Source organism: Sarcophilus harrisii, chromosome 2 (genome assembly GCF_902635505.1).
Source record: "Sarcophilus harrisii chromosome 2, mSarHar1.11, whole genome shotgun sequence".
NCBI lineage: Eukaryota > Metazoa > Chordata > Mammalia > Dasyuromorphia > Dasyuridae > Sarcophilus > Sarcophilus harrisii.
Genome location: NC_045427.1, coordinates 506245516 through 506258025, shown reverse-complemented (window position 1 = coordinate 506258025; position 12510 = coordinate 506245516). Strand labels below are relative to the sequence as shown.

The window sequence follows — 12510 nt, the reverse complement described above, 5'->3', positions numbered from 1 at the left end:
TAAACACAAAACATTCTTAAAATTTTACATTGGATTAGGAATGTGAGATAATCATTTTGATGTACACACAACCATCTCTTTTATAATATAAACATTTCAAATCATTTTTTACCTTATAACTATGGTGATAACATTTGAATAGATTATCATTAACAAACAAAAATCATTGATAATAATGGCAATTTTTTTTTGCATGAACAGAAATAAATGGTATATTTTAAGTAATACTTAGGAAATATTAAAGAATACTAATTGAAAATATTTTTCAGGCATGAAAATAATTTCCAAAAAAATTATAACTTATTAAATTAAATTTTATTTCATTTTAGATTTCAAATATTCTGGAAAGAAGAAACTATATAGATAATCTTAAATAGTGTATTTCTAATGAAATCTGAAACACATTATATTCTAGTTTTTAAGGTGATTTACTTCTTTAGTTATATGCTCTTAATATTTAATCACTTTCTAAAGATGGTATGGGAAGTTCAATAAAGACTAGAAAGAACATGGGGTAAGGGGAAGGAAAGAGAGAAGAAGGGAGAGAAAAGGAAAAGAAAGATATAAGAAGGAAGGTATATATTCAAAAGCTAAGTTAGTAAATGATTCATTTTACTATACTTTCCTTGCATATGTTCTTAGTTTTAACTGGCATTTTTTAGATTCCTATCCTGTTTACTTTTACCACTACTCAGATCTCATTCTTGGCTGTAGGGGATTGCTAATCACTGTGAAGCTCTGTAATGTGCATGGCCTAATGAGCATTTTAATGACTAAAGTATCACAGGAATTTTCACTGGCAATTAATATTCTTCAGTGAAAGACGATTTGTTGTTAATTTTGTCTAGACCAGATCTCACCAAAAGAGTAAGAATTCTCATGTGCCCTACTTGAATTGATTTCTTTACCTCAATTACTACTACCTAGTTCCATAGTAATATATGAATGCTGAGTGTATTGAAAACTTGAACAAGTCTTTAAATCTTACATAATAAACTTATGGAAATCTTTCCCACTTAAATTAAACAATTCAATTTTAAAAGAACTAAATACAGCTTTTCACTTTAGTTCATATGACACTCTGCTGGTTGCTTTCTTAACTGTAGGGTGATTTTGCCTCAATTCATAATTTAAAGTTGCATCAATAGCAGGCATAAAGTTGCATTATTACCACATTTAAAAATGTAAAATGCAATACTTTCACTGAGAAGGAAGAAAACACAAATGTTATATTTTGACTTGGATGAATCCAACATTTTAAAGATATTTTAATCCATGCAACAGTTGTAAGCTAAAAAGTTAATCTAAAAGGCAATTTAAAAATGAAATAAGAAACAATTCAAGCTATCAGATAATTATCCAGAAGTTACTTACCACATCTCTAACAATGGGCAAGGTTTTTTTCCTCCGGAGATCAGGCATGCTGTCAATACCATAGAGTCCCCTCCCAACTCTGAAAAAAAAAATATTTTAACTGATGAAACAACGCTCCATTAGAATGACCATTTTAGTATTTGTGATAAAAAATGTCCCACAGTAAAAATATTTTTAAAAAAAACCTGAAGGTATTCTCATAAAATCTATTGGGCAAATTTCTAGGATATTTCTAGGATACCACTGCAGATATTAGAATAAAAATCCTCTCCTCTTCCTTTCCAACTTCCTCAAATTACTCAAATGATCTCTGAAGTAATCCAACACACTGGGATTATATCATCGGATTGAATTGGATTGAATTACTCTTTATGGGACAAAAATCATACTTGGCAGAATACACATTGTTGGTTTTGAAATATTAAGGAAGCCAAAGTGAATAATGCTTTTCATCTAGTCCTAAAATGAGAGAAGTATAGGAAGATAATGAATAGTTTAGAAATCACTTCTCTACCCCCTGCTATTCTACCAATGCTAAAACTTTAAAAATTTTATTTTAATAAGACACATTTGTTCTTTATTTTAAAAAAAAAGATGAAATGCATATGGCATAATGATGGACCCCAAAGTTATTATGATCAAGGCTTAAATCTATTTTTGTCACATCAAAATTATGACCATAGGAATTTTGCTTCACCCCTCTTGAATCCCAATAACTCTCCAAGAAGTTAAGTCATAGAATCGTTACTATATATTTGCATCAGTGGGCAGAGTTTCTATATCCAGGACTTTTCCATATCCATGAAATCACAGGTCTGAATAAAATAAGATGGATATAATTTGCCTGAGTTTTTTTTCCTTTATACTAATTTATAAGCAGCACACAAAGAAGGTAGTTAAATTCCATGAAGTCTGCTCAATATAGGCACTATGTGAGGGCAGGCACTATAAAACTTGAACTGTTTAGTTTCTATACATAATAACAATAAAATGACATGTAATTTTCCAGTTTGTTATAAGGTAAATGATTAAAAGAAAGAAGAGTGCTTAGAATATAGTGTATGTGTGTATAAGTATATCTTTCTGTCTGTATATATGTTATATATTTATACATATATCTATACTTATATATACAAATGTATATACAGATACACATGTGTGTGTGTATAAACATATATATTTGTTGACTTTGCCCAAGCAACAACAGAGAACTTATTCACTTCCAGTAAAGAGATTATTTCAAAGCCAATCAATTGAGAAATTAGAGGCAGGGGTGGGTAATGAAATTTAAAATCAAAAAAAGGAGTTAATAATGAGGTAGAAATAAGATAAGAAAAAATAAGTGAGAAGGTGGATGGAGAAAATCAGAGGTAGAAGAGAGACAAGAGTAAAGGACAAAACAAGGTTGGAATTCTAATTGCCCTTTTAGCAAAAAAAAAAAAAAAAAAAAAGTCTATGATTTATTATTTTAAAAAAAGATTACAAGAGATCTCTGAAGCATCAGCCAAGGTCCATTCTTTCTCCTCAATCAAACTAGATAAACATTTACTTATACTCTAATAAATTTATATATAATAAATATATATATATTTCCTAAATATGAAAAGATAATAAATATAATATAATAAATATCTAAAAGATATTTGCCTCCTGCAATGAGGCCATTACTACCATTGTAACTATATCTGGTGACCAGTCAGACTCCAGAATGCCCTTCACCTACTATAAGCAAGAAGTGAGAAGAATATGATCAGGTTACAACATATAGAATTTAGTATGAGAAGAGAAGTTAGGAAAACTTATGGAAGATGGAGGTTTTGAAGAGAAACAAGGCTGAGCCAAAGAATTCTTCTCCATAAAGGGGTTTATTTGTTTCACAATGCCTGAGTAGTTTATATCAGAAACAAAAAGACTTGACATAGGTAAGGTTCTAGACTGACTATGTCTAAGAGCAGAATTAACCAGTATAACCAGAAATACAGATAAGCTCTCCCGTTTGAAGAACTTAAAAATAATTCCTCACATAAAATTTTGTAGCAGCAAAGGCAGAAAAAGAAGAAAAGGAAGGAAGGAAGGAAGGAAGGAAGGAAGGAAGGAAGGAAGGAAGGAAAGAAGGAAGGAAGGAAGGAGGGAGGGAAGGAAGGAAGGAGGGAAGGAAGGAAGGAAGGAAGGAAGGAAGGAAGGAAGGAAGGAAGGAAGGAAGGAAGGAAGGAAGGAAGGAAAAGACATGATGTTGAGACATTTTGTTTTTAACTTAAGATGACTTAGGAGATAGGTGAATCTGGGTGGATGCCAGCCCAGAGTACATGTGGGTTTTAACAGTGAAAGCAGCAGCTTTAGCACCTCTCAGCTCAGCGAAGAAAAAAAAAAAGAGATAGAAAACTGATTCTGAATCTGAATCCAGAATCTGAAAACTGAACTGAATCCAGAAAGAGATTACATGAGATCCTTAGCTAGTACTGGATACAGCTAGTGCTAATTGCAATTCTACTGCCCATACATAGTTCCAGAGCAGAAAGGAATGCTTGTGGTCCATCACCCATAAGTAATGGACCTGGCCACAATTCCAGAGCCAAGAAGAGTGCTAGGTAAGTGAAGGAGCAAGGGATTGGTGACAACTCCTAGGCCTGAGAAAATTCTGGTACTTGTATGTGCAGTAGACTAGGGACTTTTTCTGGCTAAAAACCAAAGGGCAGAGCAGGAAAACAGGAACCACACTTATTGTTGGATCACATCACCTTGAAAGCATTGAAAACTTGCAGACTTCCAGAACTAGTTTTGAAAATAATAGTATGAAAAAGCCTGAATTTGGGGACAGTACTTCCCACCCCTATGTAAGCAGAATCAAACTTTAACATAAAGTTCAAAGTCAAGAAATCAGCTGGAAAAAACAAGCAAACAATACCAAAAAAACCCCACAACTTGACCATATAAAAAGCTACCATAATTGCAGGGAAGACCAAGACACAATCTCAAAGAAGACAATTATTTAAAAATACCTACAACAAAAGCCTCAAAGAGATCAACTAAATCATTTCCAATAGAGCAGTAATGAACTGAACCAGCTATGCCCAGAAAAAGAACTCTGGGAGATGACTAAAAACCATTACATTGAATTCCCAATCCCTATATTTATGCACACCTGCATTTTTGATTTCCTTCACAAGCTAATTGTACAATATTTCAGAGTCTGATTCTTTTTGTACAGCAAAATAACGTTTTGGTCATGTATACTTATTGTGTATCTAATTTATATTTTAATATATTTAACATCTACTGATCATCCTGCCATCTAGGGGAGGGGGTGGGGGGGTAAGAGGTGAAAAATTGGAACAAGAGGTTTGGCAATTGTTAATGCTGTAAAGTTACCCATGCATATATCCTGTAAATAAAAGGCTATTAAAAATAAAATAAAATAAGCCTCAAAAAAAAATGCTAATTCAACCCAAGCCCAACAAAAACTTCTAGAAGAGATGCATGGTAGAGGGAATATTGTGAAAAGAAATGAAAATGATGCAAAAAATGAAAAGAAAATTAACAGCTCGGGGAATGTGGGACCTAACTGTACTAAAGAAAATCATACTTTTAAAAATATAAGTGAGCTAAGAAAAAGAGCCCTAATGGTAAAAGAAGTACAAGAATTTATTGATGAAATGAATTTCATCAAAAGTAGAATTAGCCAAATGGAAACAAGGTACATTCCTTAAAATGTAGAATTGGGCAAGTTAAAATTAATGCGTCTAGACATAAAAGACAATAAAAAACAAAAAATAAAAGAAATGTAAAATAACCTTATCAGAAAAACAACTGGCCCAAAAAACAGAGTAAGGGTAGGTAATTTAATAATCATTGAATACCTGAAATACAAAATCAATAAAGTAATCTTGACATTGTATTACTAGGAATTATAAAGAAATTATAAAGGAAAGCTTCTCCAATATCTTAGCTGCAAAGGATGAAATAAAATTTGAAACAATCTATCAATTATCTCCTTAGATTCTAAAATAAAAACTTCCAAGAATATTATAGTCAAATTCTAGAGTTCTTATGTCAGGGAGAAAATACTGCAAGTAGTCAGAAAGAAATAATTGAAATATCATAGAGACACAAACAGAATTGCACAAAATTTAGAGGATTCCATGTTAAAGGAGCAGAAGGCTTAGAATTTGATATTCCAAAAGGCATAAGAGTTAGGTATAACCAAGGTCAGCATACCCAGTAAAACTGATTATAATCCTTCATGAAGAAACTGATACAATAAAATAGAGGACTTTTAACCATTCTTGAGGTAAAGACCAAAGTTTAACAAACAAAAAAAATATATTTAAAATCATCTTCAAAGAACCATAAAGAGATAAACATTAAAGAGTATTCATAAGGGATTCAGTACAGCTAAACTATTTACACTACCATATAAGAAGACAATACATGTACTCCCCAAGAACTTTATTATTATTATGGCAATGAGAAGACTAAATAGATATTAATTATGAATGTAAGTGGATCATGTTGGGATGATCCACAAAAAAAAATGAGGGGGTGAGAAAGAGGGTTGAATTGTGGAAAAAGGGAAGGTAGAAGTAGAGTGGGGAGATTTTCTCACTTAAATTAGGTATGCAAAAAAAGTTTTGTTTTTTTTTATATTGGAGTAGGAAATAGGAGTGGTAGACAATGTTTGAATCTCACTGTCATCTGTATTGATTCAAAGAAGTAAGAATAAATATACACACTTGGATTATAGAAATCTATTTTACCCATTAGGGAACTAGGAGAGAATCAGGATAAAGGATGTGTGTGTGAGAGAGAGATGATAATAGGAAAATTGGATTAAGAAAGGCAGTAGTCAAAAGCAAAACAGACTTTTGGGAAATAAAATAAAAAGAGAAAACACAAGAAACAGGAGAAAATACGGTAATGGGAAATACATCATTAGTAATCATAACTGTGAACACAAATGGGATAAACTCACACATAAAAAGAAAGTAGATAACAAAATGACTAAGAAACCAGAATCCAACATTACATTGTTTTCAAGAGACACACCTGAAACACATTCACACATCCATATCCACACCCAAATGCACACACACAGAGATTTAAAAGAAAGGGCTGGAATAGAATCTATTATGCTTCTGCTAAAATAAAAATCACGATCTCAGACAAAGCAAAAGCAAAACTAGATCTAATTAAAAGATCTAGGTAAACTACATTTCTCTTTTTTTTTTTATCTTTTTAAAACATATGCATAGATAGTTTTCAACATTCACCCTTGCAAAACCTTGTGTTTTTCTTCCTCCTTTCCCCCATCCCTTACCTAAATGGCAAGTAATCCAATAAATGTATGAAATATGAAATTCTTCAATATATATTTCCACAATTATCATGCAAAAAGAAAAATCATATGAAAAAGAAAAAAATGAGAAAGAACATAAAATGGAAGCAAACCACAACAAAAAAAGTTAAAATACTATGTTGTGATCCACACTCAGTTCCCACAGTCCTCTCTCTAGGTAGAGATGATTCTGTCCATCATAAGATCATTGGAACTGGCCTGAATCACTTCACTGTTGAGAAGAACCATGTCCATCAGAATTGATCATGACATAACATTGTTGTTTTCTTGGTTCTATTCATTTCACTTGTCATCAGTTCATGTTAAGTCTTTCTGAAATCATCATGCCGAATTGTTTCTTATGGAACAATAATATTCCATAGCATTCATATATCATAATTTATTCAGCCATTCTCCAATTGATGGGCATTCACTCAGTTCCTTGCCACTACAAAAAAAGGCTGTTACAAACATTTTTGCACATGTGGGTCCTTTTCCCTTTTTTATGATATTTTTGGATACAGGCCCAATAGAGACACTGATGAATCAAAGGATATGCATGCAAACTACATTTTTCTAAAAGGTACCATAGACCATGAAATAATATTTTTAAAAATTACAGGAAGTCTGATAAAAGCTTATGTATTTCTGAAATATGTAAGAAAAGGAGCCAAACTTACAAAAATAAAGCACTCTTCAATTGTTAAATGGTCAAAGAATAAGAACAAAATTTTTTTCAGAAAAAGAATTCAAGCTATAGTCACATTTTTAAAATTCTGTAAATCATGACTGATTAGAGAAATACAAATTAAAACTATTTTGATGTACCCCTTCATGCTTATTAAAAGTAACAAATATTGGGGGTGATAAGGTAAAATAGGTACATTAATAAATTTTCAGTGAAGTTATGAATGGGTCCAACTAATCCTGAAAATTATTTGGAACTCTGTCCAAAGGCTATAAAACTGTGCTTTTCCTTCTACCAAGTAACATAATTATTAGGGCTGTACCCTAAAGAGATAAAAGAAAAATGAAAAGGACTTATATGTATAAAATATTTATAACATCTCTTTTTGTGATGGCAATGAATTGGAATGTAAGGAGATGATCATCACTTGGGGAATGGCTGAACAAGTTTTGGTATGATTTTGTAATGAAATACTATTGTGCTATAAGAAATGATGAATTCGTTGGTTTCAGAAAAAAAAAAACATAGAAAAACCTATATGGACTCATGCAAAGTGAAGTAAGATTAATTGGGAGCTTTTTTCCCCTTTTAAACAGTATTTACTCCCCCCCCCCCCATTACATGTCAAAATAATTTTTACATTCATTTTATAAGATTATGAATTCCAGATTCTTCTCCCTCATTCCACTCTCCTCTTCCTAAAATGGAAGACAGTTTATACAGCTTATACATGTGCTTTTATCTAAAACATATTTCCATATTAGTCACAGTTATGAAAAAAGAAACAGATCAAAAGCAAAATATACACACATATACACACAATAAAGTAACTGAAACAACTATGCTTTGATTTGTATTCAGAGTTCATCAATTCTTTATGTGGATGTGAATAACAATTTATTTTGTGAATCCTTTGTAATTTTTTGTATCATTGTGTTGCTGAGAAGAGCTGAGTCATTCATCATTGATCATCACATAATGTTACTGATACTATGTACAATGTATTTTTTGTTACTGTTCATTTCACTTGGCATCAGTTTGTATAAATCCTTCCAGGTTTTTCTGAAATCTTCCCGTTCATCATTTTATATTGCCCAATAGTATTCTACTACATTTATATACTTTATCTTATTGTTGGGTATCACCTCAATTTCCAATATTTTGTTGTCATAAAAAATGGCTATGAATATTTTTGCACATACAGGTTCTTTCTCCCTTTTTCTGATCCCTTTGGGATACAGATCAGTAATGGTATCCCTAGATCAAAGGGCATGTACAATTCAGTTGTCCTTTGGTCAAAATTCCAAATTGCTATCCAAAATGGTTGGATCAATACACAATTCTCCCAAGATTGCATTAATGTCCTATGTTTTCCTATATCTTCCCCAATGTTTATCATTTTCTCTTTTTTGTCATATTAGCTAATATGAGAGGAGTGGGGTAGTATCTCAGAGTTACTTTAATTTGCATTTTTCTAACCAAAAGGGAGTTAGAGCACTTCTTCATATGCCTATAGATAGCTTTAATTTCCTCTTCTGAAAACTTCCTGTTCCTGTCCTTTGTCTATTTATCAACTGGGGAATGGCTTATATCCTTATCAATTCAGCTCCATCCTCTAAATATTTGCGAAACAAAATCTTTATCAGAAACACGTGCTGTAAAGATTGTTTCTCTGGTTTCTTTCAAATCAAGGTTGCTTTGGTTTTGTTTGTGCAAAACCTTTTTAAATTTAATATAATCAAAATGATCTATTTTACATTTTGTAATATTATCTCTTATTTGATCACATACCTGTATCTCTTAATTTTTCCATTAAGAATTTGGATGCTACACCATTGGTATGCATATATTTAATATTGTTATTACTTCAATATCTATGATAACTTTTCAGCAAGATGAAGTTTCCTTCCTTATTTATTTTAATTAGGCCTATTTTTACTTTTAGTTTGACTAAGATAAGGATTGCTACCCCTGTTTTTTTTTTTAACTTTTTTTAACTTCAACTGAATCATAATAGATTTTACTCTAGTCCCTTACCTTTATTCTGTGTGTCTCTCTTTGTTTCAAGTATATTTCTTGTCAACAATATATTATAGGATTCTGATTTTTGCTCTACCCCACTATATGCTTCCGTTTTGTGGAAGAGTTCATTCCATTCACTTTTACAACGATGATTCCTAACTGTCAGTTTCCTCCATTGTATTTTTCCTCCCATATCTCCTCTCTTTCCTTTCACTCTATCTCTCCTCAACAGTATTTTGCTTTTGTCTACTGCCTCACCTATTCTTTCTCTCTTCTGTCACTCCCTCTGGTGTTTACTTAATCTTATCCCCCTTCTACTTCCCTGTTGGGTAAGATAGATTTCTATTTTCAACTTGCTATGTATATTGTTATGCCTCAGTGTCCCTAAGTTTTTCTGCTTTAATTTCCCTAAATTGTTCTGCTTCAATTTTCCTGAATTGTTCTGCCTCAGTCTCCCTGATGGCAACTCCCCCTTCCTGGCTATTAGGAATGAGATAATTAGGCCTAGGAGCCCTGACCACTAGCATTCCAAAGAGTCATTAAATGCAGATGGCTTATCTCAAGCTATGTGGGCATATCTCCTATCTCAGACACCCTGGCTCCTAGTCCTTCCAACTTGGCAGAATTTATGATCTTTCCTTACCTCCAACCTGTCAGAATTGAACTGAAGTTCCTGATCACCAGTGCTCTATCCCTACCTTGCCTTTGTTTCCCTAATTGCTGAAGCCCTATAAGAATCCCTGGAATCCCTCACTTGCTGCTGGATACATTGAGATAAGAGTCTAATCCAGACAGCTGGGGTCAACATGGATCCTGTTTTGCTCCCCATCTAATCTCTCCCTCTCACAAAATATGAAAACCTCTAATCTCTATCTTGCCTCAGTTTCTTTGCATTACAATACCCATTCCTGTTTGAGCCAATATTGATGAGAGTAAGGTTCAAGTGATGTTCATCCCCCATCCTCTTATGTTTCCCTCCACTATTATAGGGTTTTTGTACCTCTTCATGTGAATTTTTTTCTCTTCTTGTGAAATCATTTACCCCATTCTACTTTTTCCTTTCTCCTAGTGTACTTCTGTTTCTCATCCCCTAATTATTTTTAATTCATTCCCTCAAATTTATCTTATACATGTATACTTGTAGAGGGCCACAGACAGTGGGGGAACTCTGGGTAAGATATAAGACCCTTCAGCCCAGAGGGAACCTGCTGATAATGTCTGGTTTGGCTCCCCATATTCCCTAAAGGCTCTCAGTCTTCCTGAGAAGTCGGGGGCTGTGACAACCTGTGTTGTAGTTGAAGCAGAGTGATACCAAGTGGCAGAGACATCTACATACAATAGCAACTTGTTTATGTGGTCCTGCATGTGAAATATATAGTTAGTACATGCCCAGTGTTGCTTTGGTTATATAAAGGTATTAGAATATATAAGGGTGAGAGAAGTTGAAATAAAGGGACTCCATGTTTGACCATCCACGTGAATTTTGCCTCCTCACTCCTCCACTAAGACCAAGGACTTGGGCTGGTCCAGAGATCCTCCAGAGAACTAGTCTGGACATTATATTTTGGCACCCCAGCATGAGGGCTCTAGAAAGCACACAACATTTGGCACCTAAATGTGGGGCCCTAGGTCATGCCCTACACATAGCAGCTCGACTGTGTGATTGGCCGAGTTTGGCAGAGGAGTCCCTGTGACCTGGGAATAGAGTATATATAAAAATAAGCAAGCAGGAAGATTCAGTAAGGGCTAAACTAGTCACTTTCACTTTTTCAGACAAAATAAGGCAAATTCTAACAAAATAGCATCTCTCCCAAGGGAAGTATGAAGCATGCTTAGTGAGATTAGTAGAGAAGCAAGGTTTGTTGGTAACTCAGAAGCAGATCTCTGAGTTCTCAGATGCTAGTCTCCTTGGCTCTCTAAGGAAGAGACTTTGGAGCCAGAGATGTGAAAGCTAGTGGGAGAACATATAGTACATGGGAAGGAGGTAAGGAAGTCTTTTTTTAGTATTTTGTTTATTTATATTGTTTATTACTGTTCTAGGAGGTTTGAGAGGCATGGAAAGTTGGGCTGGAAGAGAGATAAGGACTGTCCTGGGAGGTTTGAGGGGCATGAAGCTTCTCTATTTCTCAGCCCACCTTCACTTCCCCTTAAACCCAGGCATGTGCCCTTAGGGTATCTTCCACCTCCTGATTCTCCTCCCTCAACTCCACCTTCATGAGTGCTGAGGAGAAGGGGCAGGAAGGGTGGTGACACCATCAGGCCTTCCAGCACAGTTTTGTCCTCCTTTGTCTTGAGGCAAGGCAAAAGAAAAGAGACTTTTACTGCAATTAGGATTACTTTTGAGCACTTTGGTTTTTTAGGCAGGGTTGCTGTTGTAAGGGCCAGCCATTACACTTATGCTCATCCAATGGAAAATTGAAACATCAGTGTGGATGGAAAAGTGGCCCTTAACCAGTGAAAAAAATCAGGCTTTATTAGATATGATACAGGATCAACTTGGCCAAGGAAACCTACAACCTTTTCTAAGTCCTTGGCATTCCCTTGCATTTGCTATTTAAAAAAAAAAAAAAGAAAGAAATCTGGAAAACAGAGAATGTTGGCTGATTTAAGAAAAGTAAATGAACAGATGGAAGCAATGGGAGCTCTTCAGTCTGGACTTCCATGTCCTACTCAATTGCCTAGGGAATGACCTCTTTGGATTATAGACATTAAGGATTGTTTCTACTCTATCCCTCTGGATAAGGAGGATAAGAAAAGGCTTGCCTTTTCAGTGCCCAGTGTTGACTTAGCTGAGCCTTATAAAAGATTTGAATGGCTAGTTCTGCCACAGAGAATGAAAAATAGCCCTACTACGTGTCAAATGTATATGGCTGCTGCTCTTACTCCAGTAAGAAAGGCATTTCAAAAAATGATGTTGTTACATTACATGGATGATATCTTGGGATGTGCACCTGAGGAGCAAATGTTAGAAGCATGTCTAAGAAAAGACCATAGAAACACTAAGGAACTACCAATTATATATAGGCCCAGAAAAAATTCAAAGGAATGCTCCTTTTCAATATTTAGGATATGAAGTATATCCTAAAGTACTTAG

The 12510-nt window shown here is 34.0% G+C and overlaps 1 protein-coding gene across 2 annotated transcripts in view; it reads right to left on the bottom strand.

The window, feature by feature from the left end:
* Positions 1-12510, bottom strand: part of UNC13C (unc-13 homolog C) — a 668923-nt gene that overhangs the window by 424948 nt on the left and 231465 nt on the right. For both annotated transcript variants that reach the window (XM_031955232.1, XM_031955234.1), the window contains exon 4: positions 1375-1453. In XM_031955232.1, coding sequence (XP_031811092.1) covers positions 1375-1453 — 79 coding nt within the window. The remainder of the gene's footprint in view (positions 1-1374; positions 1454-12510) is intronic.